Source organism: Myxine glutinosa, chromosome 5, assembly GCF_964187855.1.
Source record: "Myxine glutinosa chromosome 5, kmMyxGlut1.1, whole genome shotgun sequence".
NCBI classification, from domain to species: domain Eukaryota; kingdom Metazoa; phylum Chordata; class Myxini; order Myxiniformes; family Myxinidae; genus Myxine; species Myxine glutinosa.
In genome coordinates this window covers 33,017,964-33,034,951 of record NC_136265.1, presented here as the reverse complement: position 1 = coordinate 33,034,951, position 16,988 = coordinate 33,017,964, and the positions used below count along the sequence as shown (strand labels likewise).

The following is a 16,988-nucleotide window of genomic DNA, read 5'->3' as shown; positions in this document are numbered from 1 at the left end:
TTCCTAGATACACCTCATAATGCTGAAGCGCTAGCAGGAGAGCAAGGGTCTCTTTTTCCACGGTGGCATAATTTGCCTGGTGTTTGTTGAACTTTTTGGAATAGTAGCACACCGGGTGATCCACTCCATCCAAATCTTCCTGTAATAAAACTGCCCCAACCCCCACATCACTTGCATCAATGGCCAACTTGAAAGGTGCTTGAAAATCCGGGGCGGCTAAGACAGGAGAGCTCATTAATATTGCTTTGACGTGGGCAAAGGCAGCCTGACATTTGTCATCCCAAACAAATTTGGTCTCTTTCCTCAGCAAATTCGTTAAAGGGGCTACCACATCAGAAGAATTCCTGCAGAACCGCCGGTACCAACCAGCCATACCCAAGAATCTCATAAGCTCCTTCTCCCCTTTTGGAACTTGGAAGCGATCAATGGCTTCTATCTTGGCTGTCACCGGTTGCACCTGACCCTGACCTACTACATGGCCTAGGAACACCACCTGTGCCTTTACAAACTCACTCTTAGATAAGTTGATGGTCAACCCTGCCTCAATCAGTTTCTTGAAAAATGCATGGATTTGTTTAATATTATCTTCCATGGTCATGGTGTGGATGATGACATCATCCAGATAAGCCTCCACCCCCTCAAGGTCTGCAATAAGCTTATTATTCAGCCGTTAAAATGTAGCAGGCCCGTTTTTCAATCCAAAGGGAAGAACCTTGCACTGATACAACCCATTTGGTGTGACTAAAGCCGAGATTTCCTTGGCTCTATCCGTAAGAGGAATTTGCCAATACCCTTTCAGCAAGTCAAACTTAGTTACAAATTTAGCTGGGCCTATTCTATCAATACAGTCATCAATCCTCGGGAGGGGATATGAGTCGGTCTTGGTCACTGCATTAACCAGTTTTAAATCCGTACAACAGCGAAAACTGCCATCGGGTTTTGGAACCAACACACATGGTGAGCTCCATTCGCTGCTGCTTGGTTCGATGATGTCATTCTCCAACATATACTGAACTTCCTTCCGAAGATACTCCATCTTCACAGGGTTCATCCGGTAGGGGTGTTGTTTCACAGGAGTGGCTTCCCCCACCTCAATATCATGATATACCAGGTCAGTACGACCAGGTACATCTGTGAACAAATGTGCAAACTCAAAAATTAGGCTGGATAGTTGTCCCTGTTGTTCCCTTGTCAAATGACCTAATTTCTCATCTAAATGACTCAACACTTCTGTGTTCGTCAATCTGGGACAAGCCTGGTCATCAAAGTTATCAAACTTCACACCGGCCTCAACCTCCGGATTCTCATGCACCCCGACTACAGGCACGACAGGTGAGACCGGAACCATTTCTTCCACAGGCTTCCTCTCATGATACTTCTTCAGTCGGTTAACATGACACAGCTGCCGCTTTTTCCGTCGGTCGGGAGTTGTCACCACGTAATCTGTTTCATTAACCCTCCTTTCGATTGCATAGGCACCAAAATATCTAGCCTGTAGTGGCTGACCTGGAACAGGAAGCAACACTAACACTCGGTCCTCAGGACTGAAATTTCTTATCTGAGATTTCTTGTCATGTCTCACTTTCATTTTATCCTGTATCACTTTCAAGTTTCTTCTCGCAACTTCACAAGCCTTTGCCAATCTGTGCCTAAACGTAGCCACATACTCCACCACTGTTGACTGTGACTCCTCCTGTAGCCACTGTTCTTTCACCAATTTCAACGGTCCTCGCACTGCATGTCCAAACACAAGTTCAAAAGGACTGAACCCCAATGACTCCTGAACAGATTCCCTCGTAGCAAACAACAATAACGGTATTCCTTCATCCCAATCGTTGTCACATTCAAAACAATACGTTCTGATCATATTCTTCAATGTCTGGTGAAACCTTTCCAAGGCCCCTTGGCTCTCGGGATGGTAAGTACTTGATCTTACTTGCTCCACTCCCAACAGGTGTACCACTTGCTGAAAAAGCGTTGACATGAAATTGGAACCCTGATCAGACTGGATGACCTTAGGTAGGCCAACTAAAGTGAAAAATTTAATCAAGGCCTTCGCAATAACTGCCGCAGTAATTTTTCTAAGAGGCACTGCCTCTGGGAACCTTGTGGAAGCGCACATGATGGTCAACAAATACTGATGTCCAGCCTTAGTTTTAGGTAAAGGGCCTACACAGTCAATAATGACACGGCTGAATGGCTCTTCAAAAGCTGGAATGGGTTTTAAAGGTGCGGATGGGACTTTCTGATTAGGTTTCCCCACCAGCTGGCAAGAATGGCAAGATTTGCAGAACTCCGCCACATCACGTCGCAATCCTGGCCAGATGAAATGTACCAATATTCTGTCACATGTCTTGTTCACTCCAAGGTGCCCGGCCAAAGGTGTCTCATGCGCCAAACTCAATATATCCTTCCGGTACGGCGGTGGCACCACAATTTGGTAATGAACTTTCCACTCATCGTTTGCTGGCATCTCCGGTGGTCTCCATTTTCTCATGAGTATTTCCCCTTTCATGAGGGAACCAACAGGTATCTTCATAGCCTCTTACTCTGTAACGGCTTCACCAATTAAACTCCGGATCTCCGAGTCTCCGTGTTGTTCTTCAACCAGTCTCTTTCGGACCAGCACTGTTTGCTCAGCCTCGTTCCCAGGTGTCTCCGACGGACACTCCCTTTCCTTTTTGGTTCCAGGTGCCACCTTTTCCTTAAGTTCCTTGATGTCACTCCCTTTCCTATTACCTCTTTCAGAATTTTCCTCCAATACCTCTAAGGAACCCAAATCCACATCGCCTTCCTTCTCTTTCTCTTCAGAGCGCTTCCTACCCATAGCACGAGTCACTGCACAGGATGGAAAGATACCCGGAATCTCCTGCTCTAACTGTGCGGTGTTATTTTCCATACTGGGCTTTTCAGCTAACATTGGATTACCAGAAACTCGACCACCGGCCAAATCATTCCCGATAATAAGAGATTCCCTCTACAGGAAGAGTGGCTTGGAAACCTACGGTGACCGGTCCTGACACCAAATCAGACTTTAAATGGATGACATGAAGTAGAGCTTTAACATAGCCACCAAACCCCTGTAAAAGAACACTAACACCAGTTGCCGTCTTCTCTGACAATGGCAAAATGCCTTCAAGCATCAAAGATTGATGTGCTTCTGTGTCCCTCAATACCCTCACATGTCTCTGGTTAGTCAAGTTTCCATCCAGTGACACAAACCCCTCTGAAATAAAAGGTTTGTAACCCGCTTGAACAAGGTCGTTCTGTGATGCCGTAACTTTGGCATGGGAACCTTCACAAGGCACTGTCCTCCAAGGACGATTTCTCGCATTTGCCAATGCATTCGGAGTTGCACTAGTCTGACTCCGCTCCTGGTTTTTCCTTTTCAGGTCATAACATTGGGACATAAAATGTCCAGGTTTCTTGCAAAAAGCGCAAGCAGGCCTGGAGGAAAAACTCGTGGTCTGTCTCGGGCCCCCCCCCCCCCCCCCCGGAAGATAAGTCTGTCTTGGAACTGTAGGCTTCCGGTCCCTAAAAGTCGCGGTCTCAGATTTGTCCTCATAGTCATCTCTAGGCCGCCTCCACGAATATTTGTTCTCCGCCCCTGATCTACTATAACTCCCCTGGCTATCTCTAGGTGGGAAGTTAGGTTTGTGGAACCCTATCCTGTGTGTCAAGGCATAGTCATCTGCCACGGTTGCTGCCTCATACACCTCTGGTACCTTCTTTTCCTCCAGATGTACTTTAATGTCCTCGTGGACACACTGTTTGAATTCCTCCACCAAGATCAATTGTTGCAACAGTTCGAAGTCTTTCCCAATCCCCTTCGAATCACACCACCGATCAAACATGGTTTCCTTCATTCTGGCAAACTCCACATGGGTCTCACTCTCCCTCTTCCTGGCATTCCGGAATTTTTGCCAGTAAGCTTCAGGGACCAATTCATAGGCTTTGAGAATGGTTTTCTTCACTATCTCATAATCTGTCCATTTGTCCATCGGTAAAGCCGAAAATATATCTTCAGCTTTACCCACCAGAACACTTTGCACTAACATAGTCCAGGACCCCACAGGCCATTTTAGCATTTGAGCCACTTTCTCAAAGTGTAAAAAAAACTTGGCTACCTCCTTTTCATTGAAGGGTGGAACCAGCCTCACATGCTTACCAACATCCCAGGTGTTCTGACTAGTTGTCGAACCAGCCGGCATGGATGCTACCTCTCCCCGTTCTCTCATTAATTCCAGTTCCTTGAGTTTAATTTCCCTCTGACACAACATGTCACGTTCCTTTAACTCCCTTTCGACTCTTCTTTCCTCTGCTCGTTTCTCCTCGAGTTCTCGTTCCTGTTCTACTCTTTTGTCCACGAGTTCCCTTTCAACTCTCCTTTCCTCCGCTCTTCTTTCTTCTTCAGCTCTCCTTTCCTCTGCTCTTCTCTCCTCGAGTTCTCTTGCAGCTCTCCTTTCCTCTGCTTTTAACCTTTCCTGGCTGTGCAGCTGCATCTCCATTTTCAGGAGCTCCACATTTTCTTTTTCCTCGGGTAACCAATCCAAGGCTACCTCTGTCCATGTTCCCTGTCCCACCAGAGATTCTACCACCAATGTCTGCATCTCTGCTTTCTTCATATTAACTCGGACCTCCAAGTTAAAATGTCTGGCCAATATGAAGAGTTCCTATTTTTTTAATGCTTGGAACTGTGCCTCATTAAGGGACGCCGTAAATTTTTCTGCATCAAACACCATGGTGACTATCAGTTAACACCTGTTAACCTTCACACAAAAATTTCCAAATTTTTGAAAAATTTGGGAATGTTAGAAAAATTCCAAATTTAGGAATTTTGGGAATGCTAGGGAATTCTATCCCAGATGAATGTTCTTAGGGAATTTAATCCCGGATGAAGACCCAATTTCGAGCCCCCGAGACAATTGGACAAGCCCCCAATTTCTGTTAAGTGCTCTTCCCCGACCCCCTGGTCACGGTGTACCTCCGAGCCCCGAGAGGAGTCTCGGCAGAAAAAATTGTTATTCTGTGTCAAAAATCAATGGTGAAACCACACCAATTGTTACCAACAAACAAATATTGTATTAAAAATCACACAAGAATAACAGTACAACAATAATAGCAATCAAAAGTACAATCAATGTATATCTTATGATGGTACCATCAGCTAGTATAAAGTAACTCACTGTGCTCCAAGTGAGTGAAAAAGAACATTCCCCAATGTCTCTATATTCCTGTCTTCGAGCTCAGAGTTGATCCCCTCCAGCGATCGTCAGAACGATGTTGAATCGAAACCCGAATCCCGTTCAGGTGACAGGCCCAGTCACACCGCCAAAACTGCACAAAGGCATACGCGGCCAAAGCGGCCAATATGGTCATGCGGCCAGAAGCTGCGAAAAGGTGCACTCAAGGCGACTGGGAAATCACACCTTCTCGTATGATTGTTTTACAGCTCCAAATCGGCGAACCTCGGGTTTGCCTTCAAAATCCGCGTTACACACACACATCCCAGATAGACGTCTGAATGGTGAAAACGGCTGATGCGAAGCAAGGAAAGTTTGCTCGACGCGCGAAGCGCGTGAGTCAAAATGGCCGACGGCCCGTACTCGGGTCGAAACGACACGAAGATGATTCCTCGGAATCCAACGCCAAACCTGACACGCAGGTGGATCAGTCACAGCGATAACCACTCTGTCGCAGGAATTCCTTTACCGCAGGAATTTGTCGCAGAATATTTTAATGGTAAATATGATGTCACAGGTCACGTGGTTCGGCCGCCATATTGTTTTTTGTGAAAACACGAAAATCCCTTTTCTCTGCAATGGCTCAATGGCTGAACAGATCGAGGCCAAACATTGCAGGCAGAATCGCATACCCATGACGAACAAAAAAGTCAGCGAGCATGACGTCATGCGTCACATGGTTTCAGAGTTATGACGTTTTTAAGCATGAACATTTAAAACCGCCCTCCCTCATTTTTGATCTAATCGAGGGGAAACTTCACAGATCTGTTCAGCATGTCGGTCTACTAAAATGTCCTTTTAGAATTTGCGATAGGGCACGTGGTTTGGCAGGTATCGTTAATTAAATGAAAATATTTTAAAAATGGATATCTCTTGTTTATTCTGGAGTTCTCCTCAAGCCGCACCGCGCGCCCTCAGCCTCGCCTCGCGAACGTCAACAGCGCGATACAGCGCGCGCTTTCCAGAGGGGCGGAGCCAAGCCGAGCAACATACTGTATATATATATACATCGATCATTGATCGTGAACCGGAAAATACAATAAATTACTGATATTTAGCGACTCAAACGGTTCTTTATCCACAACTTATTTTGACGTGCTTCTGCTGACCTGTCTGCAAGGTGTATAAATCGAAGTCCCGAGTGCGAATCACAGGTGAGCCCGTCCTGAGGTAATTAGCGATTGGGAACGATTCAGAACCTGTGGGTAAATAACCCCTGGTAATTTCCCCAACAGTTTTCCGGACGACAGACTGCCGGTAGGGGATATAGCTTGCAGCGCAATACTCAGAATGCTTGTTGTAATGGCGACAACAATAAGACACATGACATAAAAGAGAGCCATACAGCCTTGCTTCTTGTTGTATGCCTGTCCGCCACTCTCAATGAATCTGACCAAATTCCGACCAAAATTTCTACTTTAAAAAAGAAAAACACAGAGTACTTACCTGTGAAAACTAACATCCTTCTTCTGGTTGCTGCGATTTGTGCACCCGTAGCAGGAACAACTTTTCGGCATCTTGCAACTAGAAAATATTCGCGACATAACTAGGTCATGCACATGTAAATGTACGTTGTCAACAAATGTTGCCCCCCAAAAACATGGCTGCCGGTCGTCCTTGTCGGCACGGGGCCATGTGGCGAGTGTGCCCTCTCGTCTATAATATAACTCTATGTTGCTCACACAGAAATGCCATTATAACAACTGGCAACGGTACCCACCCTATGGGCGTGGTTTCAATTGGGAAGCCCAAATGAAAAGGCAAAATATCAGACATTGAAGGCTTTTTTTATTTTAAACGATTCATATTAACATCTGTTGAATCATATCACACGCAAATCATCAAAATCTAAACAGTACATGGCGCCCATTTTGAAATAAGATTGAATTCTTCAAAATGGAAGCGGCCGCTACACGTCTTTCTCAGTCGCACGTCTATGTGTGACGAGTGCGTGCCGAATCTGTAACACGGAAGCGGCCGCTACACCTGTTTCTCAGTCGCTTTGCACACGCTGCCGTGTTACTTCGGAGCCGCATGTTTATATAGGAAGAGTTCGTCAGGAGTCGATCTACTCTCTCCTGGTACGTAGAATTTCAACAAAAGCCACATCACTGTTCATATCGGTACATATTATTCCATCGTGTTTGGAAAAACTGGAAAATTGGAAAACTTGGAAAAATTAGAGAAATTAGAGAAACAATATAGCTTATTTTACTCCAGGGGGTCCGAGGATTACCCACCCAAAATATCGTTGCGATCGGTTCAGCCGTTTTTGCGGTACCTTCGAACGGACAGACAGACGGACATTTGGTGAATTATAATAAGACTAGCAACAGTACCCGCCCTACGGGCGGGGCTTCAATTGGGAAGCCCAAATGAAAAAGTAAAATATCAGAAATTGAAGGCTTTTTTGTTTTAAACGATTCATAAAAACATCCGTTGAATCATATCACACACAAATCATCAAAATCTAAACAGTACATGGTTAAACGGTGCATGGACGATCACGTACCACGTACGTCTCGCGTCTCGCTCACTCTCATGTTGTCCCGATAATGATCCTTCCGCAGGTTCACCGACGGAAACCTTGTTACGACTTTTACTTCCCCTAGACAGTCAAGTTCGCTCATCTTTTCGGTGCACGGGCACGAGCCGAGATCGAGGATCTCAACAAACCGTCCGATCGATAGTAGCGACGGGCGGTGTGTACAAAAGGCAGGGACTTAATCAACGCGAGCTGATGACTCGCGCTTACTGGAAATTCCTCGTTCGTGGGACACTGTCTCAAGCCCCAGTCCCCATCACGGATGGGGCTCAGTGGTTTACCCGAGCCTGACGGTGAAGGGCAAGGTACACGCTGGCCCGTCCAGTGTAGCGCGCATGCGGCCTTGGACATCGAAGGGCATTAAACGTTCATTAAACATTAAACGATCATTAAACATTAAACGTTCATTCAACATTAAATGTTCATTAAACATTAAACGTTCATGAAACATTAAACGAACATTGAACATTAAACGTTCATTAAACATTAAATGTTCATTAAAGGATTACTAAACGAAAAACATTACGAAATTACGTTCACACCGTCATGTCAAACACTACCGTGAACACATACATCGTCACAACATCGTCACAATGAACGTTATGCGAACGCGAATGTCATGCGGGAGTCAAAACCTGAGAATGCTGGAGACCAAAGCTGAAATTGGGAAAACTAAATAGCCTATTCCCCTACCCATTCATATGCAGAGTGATGGCATCTACCCGCTGTGGGACTATGCGGAGGCATATTGGCGACATAGTCGCATTGTTCTAGTTTTCGTACATGATCTAAGGCCATAGGGAGCTGCACACCTCAGAGATAAAATACGAGAAACTTAGTGCGGAACAGACAGGGCCCCGAATCATGAAGTAATATACCATTCTTCGGAAGCAACTTTAAGTTTGACTGTTCTATCTGCGAGCAATAACTTTGGAATGGTACGGAACCCACGGCACAAGTTGAAAAGGGCCACGGTGTACCAGTAAACTGCCTTTTGGTTTTGTAGCGTTGCTTCTTCGAGGTTTTTACAATCCTGTGCAATGTTTGTCAACCGATGGTTCTTTGTCCATGCTGCATCTATCTATCATTCCAGTAATCTCTGTGTGTCTGTGTGTCTGTGTGTTTGTGTGTTTGTGTGTTTGTCTGTGACCGCTGTTTCTCGACAACCACGGGTCCGATATACTTTAAACTTGCCAGGTATATTGCTGGGGACCCGAGGATGTGCCTTTTCAAGGTTTCATATTAATCGGACAAGTAGTTACCGAGCTATGGCGATTTCTTTACCAAACTCCGCAAGCCGTTCGCTTTGGACCAAACCATTTCATGTAAATAGAGGGGGGGGGGGTTCTGTGGTCGTTGCGAATGGACCAAACCATTCATGTAAATAGAGGGGGGGGGGGGGTTCTGTGGTCGTTACTGCCACGTGGTTTCAAAGTTTTTTTTTGTTGTTGTTGTTTGCACGCATGTTTTTTTGCACCCACGTACGGGCACGCCCTAGGATGTTTACACACACACACCCCTACACAAATTTTTTTTTTTTTTTTTTTTTTTGGCAAGGAACGGGCACCCACGTACGGGCACGTCCTAGCTATGGCGTAGTTAAGTAGTTACCGAGCTATGGCGATTTCTTTACCAAACTCCGCAAGCCGTTCGCTTTGGACCAAACCATTTCATGTAAATAGAGGGGGTTTATTGTCACCGTACTCGCAAGCCGTTCGCTTTGGACCAAACCATTTCATGTAAATAGAGGGGGTTTATTGTCACCGTACTTGCAAGCCGTTCGCTTTGGATCAAACTATTTCATGTAAATAGAGGGGGGGGATTGTCACCGTACTCGCAAGCCGTTCGCTTTGGCTTTGCGAATGAACCAAACCATTTCATGTAAATAGAGGGGGGGGGGGGGGATATAATTTTAGATATATATATAGTACGGGCACGCGGGCCGCACCAAGGAACGGGCACCCACGTACGGGCACGGCCTAGTTCTTTATAAATGCTGAGCAACAAGTGAGGGAGCAACATGCACCATTTTTGAAGTCTTTGCTAAACTTGGCCCGGGTTTTGAACTGTCGACCTCCGAGACTCAGAACAGAAGCTCGAACCATAAAAACACTGAGTCTGGTCGTTTTGTGCCTGACAACTGCAGGGCCAATGAATAACATTCACACCTATGAAGAGTGCCCTCCCTTTGGAGAGATACTCACTTACCTTCATTTTCAAGGTGTAGTCATAATTGTAACGTGTAGTAAGAGAGTTACAGCTCGTGAAGACAGTCTGCACACTTCACCATGTCTTTCTTGTCACTGTATCACACCTTCCCTTTTCACTGCATGACCTGAAATGTACTAAACACCTTCCTTTTCAATGTTGCAGACAGAAAAATAAGGAAGCCAACATTTTCAAAAAGGGGACTTTCATCTCCTCTTCACCAATGACCAATGATTCTCCTTCAAAGGCAACACGGGTCAAGTAAGCTCTAACATCCACTGCAATGTTGTACACCGCACCTTTCCTATGCCATCTCCAGGCATTGCAAATCGTCATTGCTGGGCACCGAAGGGGGCTCGGCAGTGACGCACGCTGAAAGGGAGTACTCAGTTTTCACTCTGGTTGTTTGCTTTCTTTCTTTCTTTCTTATTTTCTTGGTTGTCCGGGCGATATCTCAGCCATCCTTTGAGCTAGGAAGATGAAATTTCGGCACAATAGTGAGCAAGTGCTTTGTCAAAAACTGTATTTTTTGTTTTTTGATTAATCAATTAATTGAGGAGTTATTTAATTATTAGCGATTAATTAAGTACTTATTTAATTAATCAAATTTCCTTTCTCTTCTGACCATTAACTCAGGCACCTTTTGAGTTAGGAAGCTGATATTTGGACATGCCAATGACCAGGTGATTTGGCTGCAAAGGCTATTTTATGATTTATAAATTAATCAATTAATCGATTAATTATTTAATTATTCAATTAATGACTAAAATTTTTTTATTTTTTTTAGTTACAGATTCGGATGAAATGGTGGTGGCTTATGTGTTCTCTGACCGAATTGATTAATAATTTAATTTTTTGATGATTCTTATTTATTTATTTTCATTATTAATCATTTATTTATTTTCTTTCTCATTTGGCCAATATCTCAGGCACCTTTTGAGCTCAGAAGCTAATATTTGGACATGACAGTGACCAAGTGATGTGGCTATCAAGGATATTTTTGATTTATTGATTAATCATTTAATCGATTACTTATTAATTGATTAATCGATTAATTATTTATTGATGAATTAATTAATATATATTTTTAATGACTTATTTAATTAAATTCCTAAAAGATACATCTTCGGATGAAGCACTAGTGGTTTCGTTATGCTATTAGGCAATTGATTAAGAAAATATTTTGTGATAATATTTTATTGATTTTAATTATACAATTAATCAATCAATTATTGCGCACCTCTCTCTCTCCAAATCCAGTCTCTATGAGCTGCACTGCGGTATTGCCGGGCGCCGGAGGCGCGCCGGCAATGCCGCGCTGGAGGATATTTAATTATTTGGCATGGGGGCGGTGTACTTTGAATGTATGTGTACTTGTTTTACACTTTTGTTGATGTTATAATTGACTGAAAAGTATCGATACCTGTTTGGGAAGGAGCTGGGAGGAGATACTAGACATGTGGAATGAAATTTAAGTTTAATGATTGAAGCATTTCATGGAACTAGTACACCCGCAGACTCCGGTAGGGGCAGGAAGGGTCATTCCTCTTTGGAGTATATAGATTACAGTCGATCTATGGTCGGGTCTCAAGAACATTGGGTGTGTTCATTTACCAAGTTTCTTGTGAAGTGATCGCCAAGTGGTTTAAGCATTCGAGCAAGCACTCCATTCAAAACCGTGAAGGAACGGCTGGCTTGGCAAGCGCTAGCTAGCTGCTTGGTAAAGGAGCACAACCCGAGCTTCTTCCTTTCAATTTCGTGTGAAACAGCAGGAGCGAGTTTCAAAAGTTTGCTTCGAAAAATGCCATAGCAGCGGCAGAAAGGGCCATGTTATTAACCCAACATTTGTGGGGTATATAGAGTGCAGTAGATCTTCGCTCAGTTGTGCAAGTAAACCTTACTTCACGGATGTTGAGATTCCTCCAAATTTCTTCATTTTATGTTTATTAAGAGCATGAGCGACTGTTGAAAAAGCTAAGCATATGTGTTTGCGGTGTATAATATTTTTACTTCCTGTGGAAGCTGTTGCTCCCCATGGAGTTATATTATAGATTAGAGGCTGCACTCGCTATGCCGCGTACAGAACCCCGCCGTGCCACCATGGAGACCCGGCCGCCATGTTTTTGGGGGGCAACAAGTACACGGATGCGCACACTAACGCTATGGTGTCTTAGAACGAGTGGCCGTTTATAGTTGATTTTTATTATTTGTTTCTTTTTTCTTGAATCTCAACGAACAATATAGTGATTGCCACTATTTATCATACATTAAAGCACCAATCTTGATTGAAGTTGGCAACCACACGAATGAACGAACGATACATTTATTTACCTAAAAAAAAAAGTTATATTTTCCTGATTATTAATGGAGTGTAAAACAGTTCATTATAAAACACCCATGATAAAACTAAGTTATACTCGGTCATCTGGACATTCACTCTGCTCACTGTAACGGGAAGGGGGGCACAATCACATTTATATGCTGATAGTAGAGACAACAACACAACAACATGCATTTTAAGGCCATTTTCCCTGCTAGAGCGGGGGTTAGCCTTGCGGTCCCCATGACAATCTTCTCCATTTTGCCCTATTTTCTGCATCTCTCCTTGTTAACCCCCTTGCCCGCATTTCTTCTTCCACCATCTTTAGCCAAGTCTTTCTCGGTCTTCCCCGTCCTCTACTTCCTTCCACATTCATTTACATCACTCTTCTCAACCAGTCACTTTCATCCTTCCTCAACACATGACCAAACCATCTCAACCTGTTCCTCTTCACAGCATCAATGACAGGCTCTATTCCCATCATTTTTCGCAATTCATCATTTGTCTTCCTCTCAACGATACTCCGCACATCCATCGAACCATTCGCATTTACACCCTTTCCAACCTTCGTTGCTGCTCTTCGTTCATTACCCATGTCTCGCTCCCATAAATTATAATACTTCTCACACATGCAGCATACACCTTTCCCTTCAGCTTCAACGACACTCCCCTCCTCATCAGCACGCCACTCAGTTCCCGAAACTTCTTCCATGCACATCTCACTCTAGCAACCTTTGCCGAGTCTGATCCACCTTCTCCATTCAGCATGTCTCCGAGGTAGCAAAATGTTTTCACACCTTCCAGCTTCACGCCGTCTCCAAGAACCAACTCAACATTTCCTCCATCTGCAGCTCCCTCTGTGCACACATTACATTTGAATGTAGCTGCCACACTGGTTAATGACCCTCTCAGACCACTACATTTTTGATGAACCCACTCAGCGCACATTGTACATTGAATGGAGTTCACTCCGACACCCTTCCTGCACACAGCACAGGGCCACTTCCCAGTTCTTTCCACCTCCCCACATGCTTTACCACTTGCCATCACCTTCGTCTTTCCGATATTCACCTTCAGACCTTTTGTCTCCATACATTCCTTCCACTTGTTCATCTTTTCCTTCAGTCCATCCATACTTTCCGCAATCAACACCAGATCATCTGCATACAACAACTCCCATGGTAAACCCTCCTTTACGTTCTGAGCCAGCACCTCCATCACAGCTACAAATAGTAGTGGACTTAGTACCGACCCCTGATGCACTCCCACCTTCACCTCAAACTCACCACTGGTCCCGTCCTTCGTCCTTATAGCTGTGCGCGCTCTTTTGTACATTGCCATCATGACTCTGATCAACCATTCCTCCACTTCTAACTTCCTCAATGCCCACACCCTTTCCAATACCTTCATTCCATGCTCCAATAACTTTATCGCTCGGTACGAGCCACACTCTAGAGGGTCACCTTTCCCCTTGTATAGAGAGAGGGACGAGGTTACTCAGTTCCCAACCACTGGAATGCGGCCTTCTTTCACCGCCAGATTACAGATCTCTGTCATTCTCTTCACACCCCAACTTCCTGCTGCCTTCAACATATCTCCCACAACTCCCGTCGGCCCTCCCGCTTTTCTACTCTTCATTGGTTTTATCGCTTCCTCAACTTCCTTCTCGGTTATCTTCTCTGCCGGTCCTAAAATTGGGTTACTCTCTATGTTGCCATCCCATTCATTCTCTGTATTCAACAGCATTTCCATATATCTTTTCCATCTTCCTTTAATTCCATCTGGGTCCAAAATTTTAATTCCATCTGTAGAATTTCAACAAAAGCCACATCACTGTTCATATCGGTACATATTATTCCATCGTGTTTGGAAAAACTGGAAAATTGGAAAACTTGGAAAAATTAGAGAAATTAGAGAAACAATATAGCTTATTTTACTCCAGGGGGTCCGAGGATTACCCACCCAAAATATCGTTGTGATCGGTTCAGCCGTTTTTGCGGTACCTTCGAACAGACAGACAGACGGACATTTGGTGAATTATAATAAGACTAGCAACAGTACCCGCCCTACGGGCGGGGCTTCAATTGGGAAACCCAAGTGAAAAAGTAAAATATCAGAAATTGAAGGCTTTTTTGTTTTAAACGATTCATAAAAACATCCGTTGAATCATATCACACACAAATCATCAAAATCTAAACAGTACATGGCTAAACGGTGCATGGACGATCACGTACCACGTACGTCTCGCGTCTCGCTCACTCTCATGTTGTCCCGATAATGATCCTTCCGCAGGTTCACCGACGGAAACCTTGTTACGACTTTTACTTCCCCTAGACAGTCAAGTTCGCTCATCTTTTCGGTGCACGGGCACGAGCCGAGATCGAGGATCTCACCAAACCGTCCGATCGGTAGTAGCGACGGGCGGTGTGTACAAAAGGCAGGGACTTAATCAACGCGAGCTGATGACCCACGCTTACTGGGAATTCCTCGTTCGTGGGACACTGTCTCAAGCCCCAGTCCCCATCACGGATGGGGCTCAGCGGTTTACCCGAGCCTGACGGTGAAGGGCAAGGTACACGCTGGCCCGTCCAGTGTAGCGTGCGTGCGGCCTTGGACATCGAAGGGCATTAAACGTTCATTAAACATGAAACGTTCATTAAACATAAAACGTTCATTAAACATTAAACGAACATTGAACATTAAACGTTCATTAAACATTAAATGTTCATTAAAGGATTAAGAAACGAAAAACATTACGAAATTACGTTCACACCGTCATGTCAAACACGACAGTGAACACATACATCGTCACAACATCGTCACAATGAACGTTATGCGAACGCGAATGTCATGCGGGAGTCAAAACCTGAGAATGCTGGAGACCAAAGCTGAAATTGGGAAAACTAAATAGCCTATTCCCCTACCCATACATATGCAGAGTGATGGCATCTACCCGCTGTGGGACTATGCGGAGGCATATTGGCGACATAGTCGCATTGTTCTAGTTTTCGTACATGCTCTAAGGCCATAGGGAGCTGCACACCTCAGAGATAAAATACGAGAAACTTAGTGCGGAACAGACAGGGCCCCGAATCATGAAGTAATATACCATTCTTCGGAAGCAACTTTAAGTTTGACTGTTCTATCTGCGAGCAATAACTTTGGAATGGTACGGAACCCACGGCACAAGTTGAAAAGGGCCACGGTGTACCAGTAAACTGCCTTTTGGTTTTGTAGCGTTGCTTCTTCGAGGTTTTTACAATCCTGTGCAATGTTTGTCAACCGATGGTTCTTTGTCCATGCTGCATTCTTTATAAATGCTGAGCAACAAGTGAGGGAGCAACATGCACCATTTTTGAAGTCTTTGCTAAACTTGGCCCGGGTTTTGAACTGTCGACCTCCGAGACTCAGAACAGAAGCTCGAACCATAAAAACACTGAGTCTGGTCGTTTTGTGCCTGACAACTGCAGGGCCAATGAATAACATTCACACCTATGAAGAGTGCCCTCCCTTTGGAGAGATACTCACTTACCTTCATTTTCAAGGTGTAGTCATAATTGTAACGTGTAGTAAGAGAGTCACAGCTCGTGAAGACAGTCTGCACACTTCGCCATGTCTTTCTTGTCACTGTATCACACCTTCCCTTTTCACTGCATGACCTGAAATGTACTAAACACCTTCCTTTTCAATGTTGCAGACAGAAAAATAAGGAAGCCAACATTTTCAAAAAGGGGACTTTCATCTCCTCTTCACCAATGACCAATGATTCTCCTTCAAAGGCAACACGGGTCAAGTAAGCTCTAACATCCACTGCAATGTTGTACACCGCACCTTTCCTATGCCATCTCCAGGCATTGCAAATCGTCATTGCTGGGCACCGAAGGGGGCTCGGCAGTGACGCACGCTGAAAGGGAGTACTCAGTTTTCACTCTGGTTGTTTGTTTTCTTTCTTTCTTTCTTATTTTCTTGGTTGTCCGGGCGATATCTCAGCCATCCTTTGAGCTAGGAAGATGAAATTTCGGCACAATAGTGAGCAAGTGCTTTGTCAAAAACTGTATTTTTTGTTTTTTGATTAATCAATTAATTGAGGAGTTATTTAATTATTAGCGATTAATTAAGTACTTATTTAGCCCTGGTGTTGGGCTAGCGGCGAGGGTGCCGGCTTAGGATCCTCGGATCCTGGGTTCGAATCCCGGTCAATCGCTGAATTAACGCCAGGGGGGTTGACTCAGCCTGTCATCCTTCCGAGGTCGGCAAATTGAGCACCAGTTCACTGGTAATTCCCTGCTTGTCGTTAAAGGCGGCAAAAAGGGTTGGCGTCAGGAAGGGCATCCGGCCGTAAAACATTGCTTCAAAAAGGGGACCAAAAAACAACAACAACCACAGTTCCCGAAAAAGGCCAACCCCCGCTTGCGGGGAAAAATGGCCTCTAAACGGTGGTTAATTAAGTACTTATTTAATTAATCAAATTTCCTTTCTCTTCTGACCATTAACTCAGGCACCTTTTGAGTTAGGAAGCTGATATTTGGACATGCCAATGACCAGGTGATTTGGCTGCAAAGGCTATTTTATGATTTATAAATTAATCAATTAATCGATTAATTATTTAATTATTCAATTAATGACTAAAATTTTTTTATTTTTTTTAGTTACAGATTCGGATGAAATGGTG

The 16,988-nt window shown here is 44.3% G+C and overlaps 1 protein-coding gene across 1 annotated transcript in view; it reads left to right on the top strand.

Moving 5' to 3' along the window:
- Nucleotides 1–16,113, top strand: part of LOC144892095 (uncharacterized) — a 118,505-nt gene extending 102,392 nt beyond the window's left edge. The window contains exons 14-15 of the mRNA XM_078777273.1: nt 10,162–10,257; nt 16,014–16,113. Coding sequence (XP_078633399.1) covers nt 10,162–10,257; nt 16,014–16,113 — 196 coding nt within the window. The remainder of the gene's footprint in view (nt 1–10,161; nt 10,258–16,013) is intronic.
- The last annotated feature ends 875 nt before the right edge of the window (nt 16,114–16,988 follow it).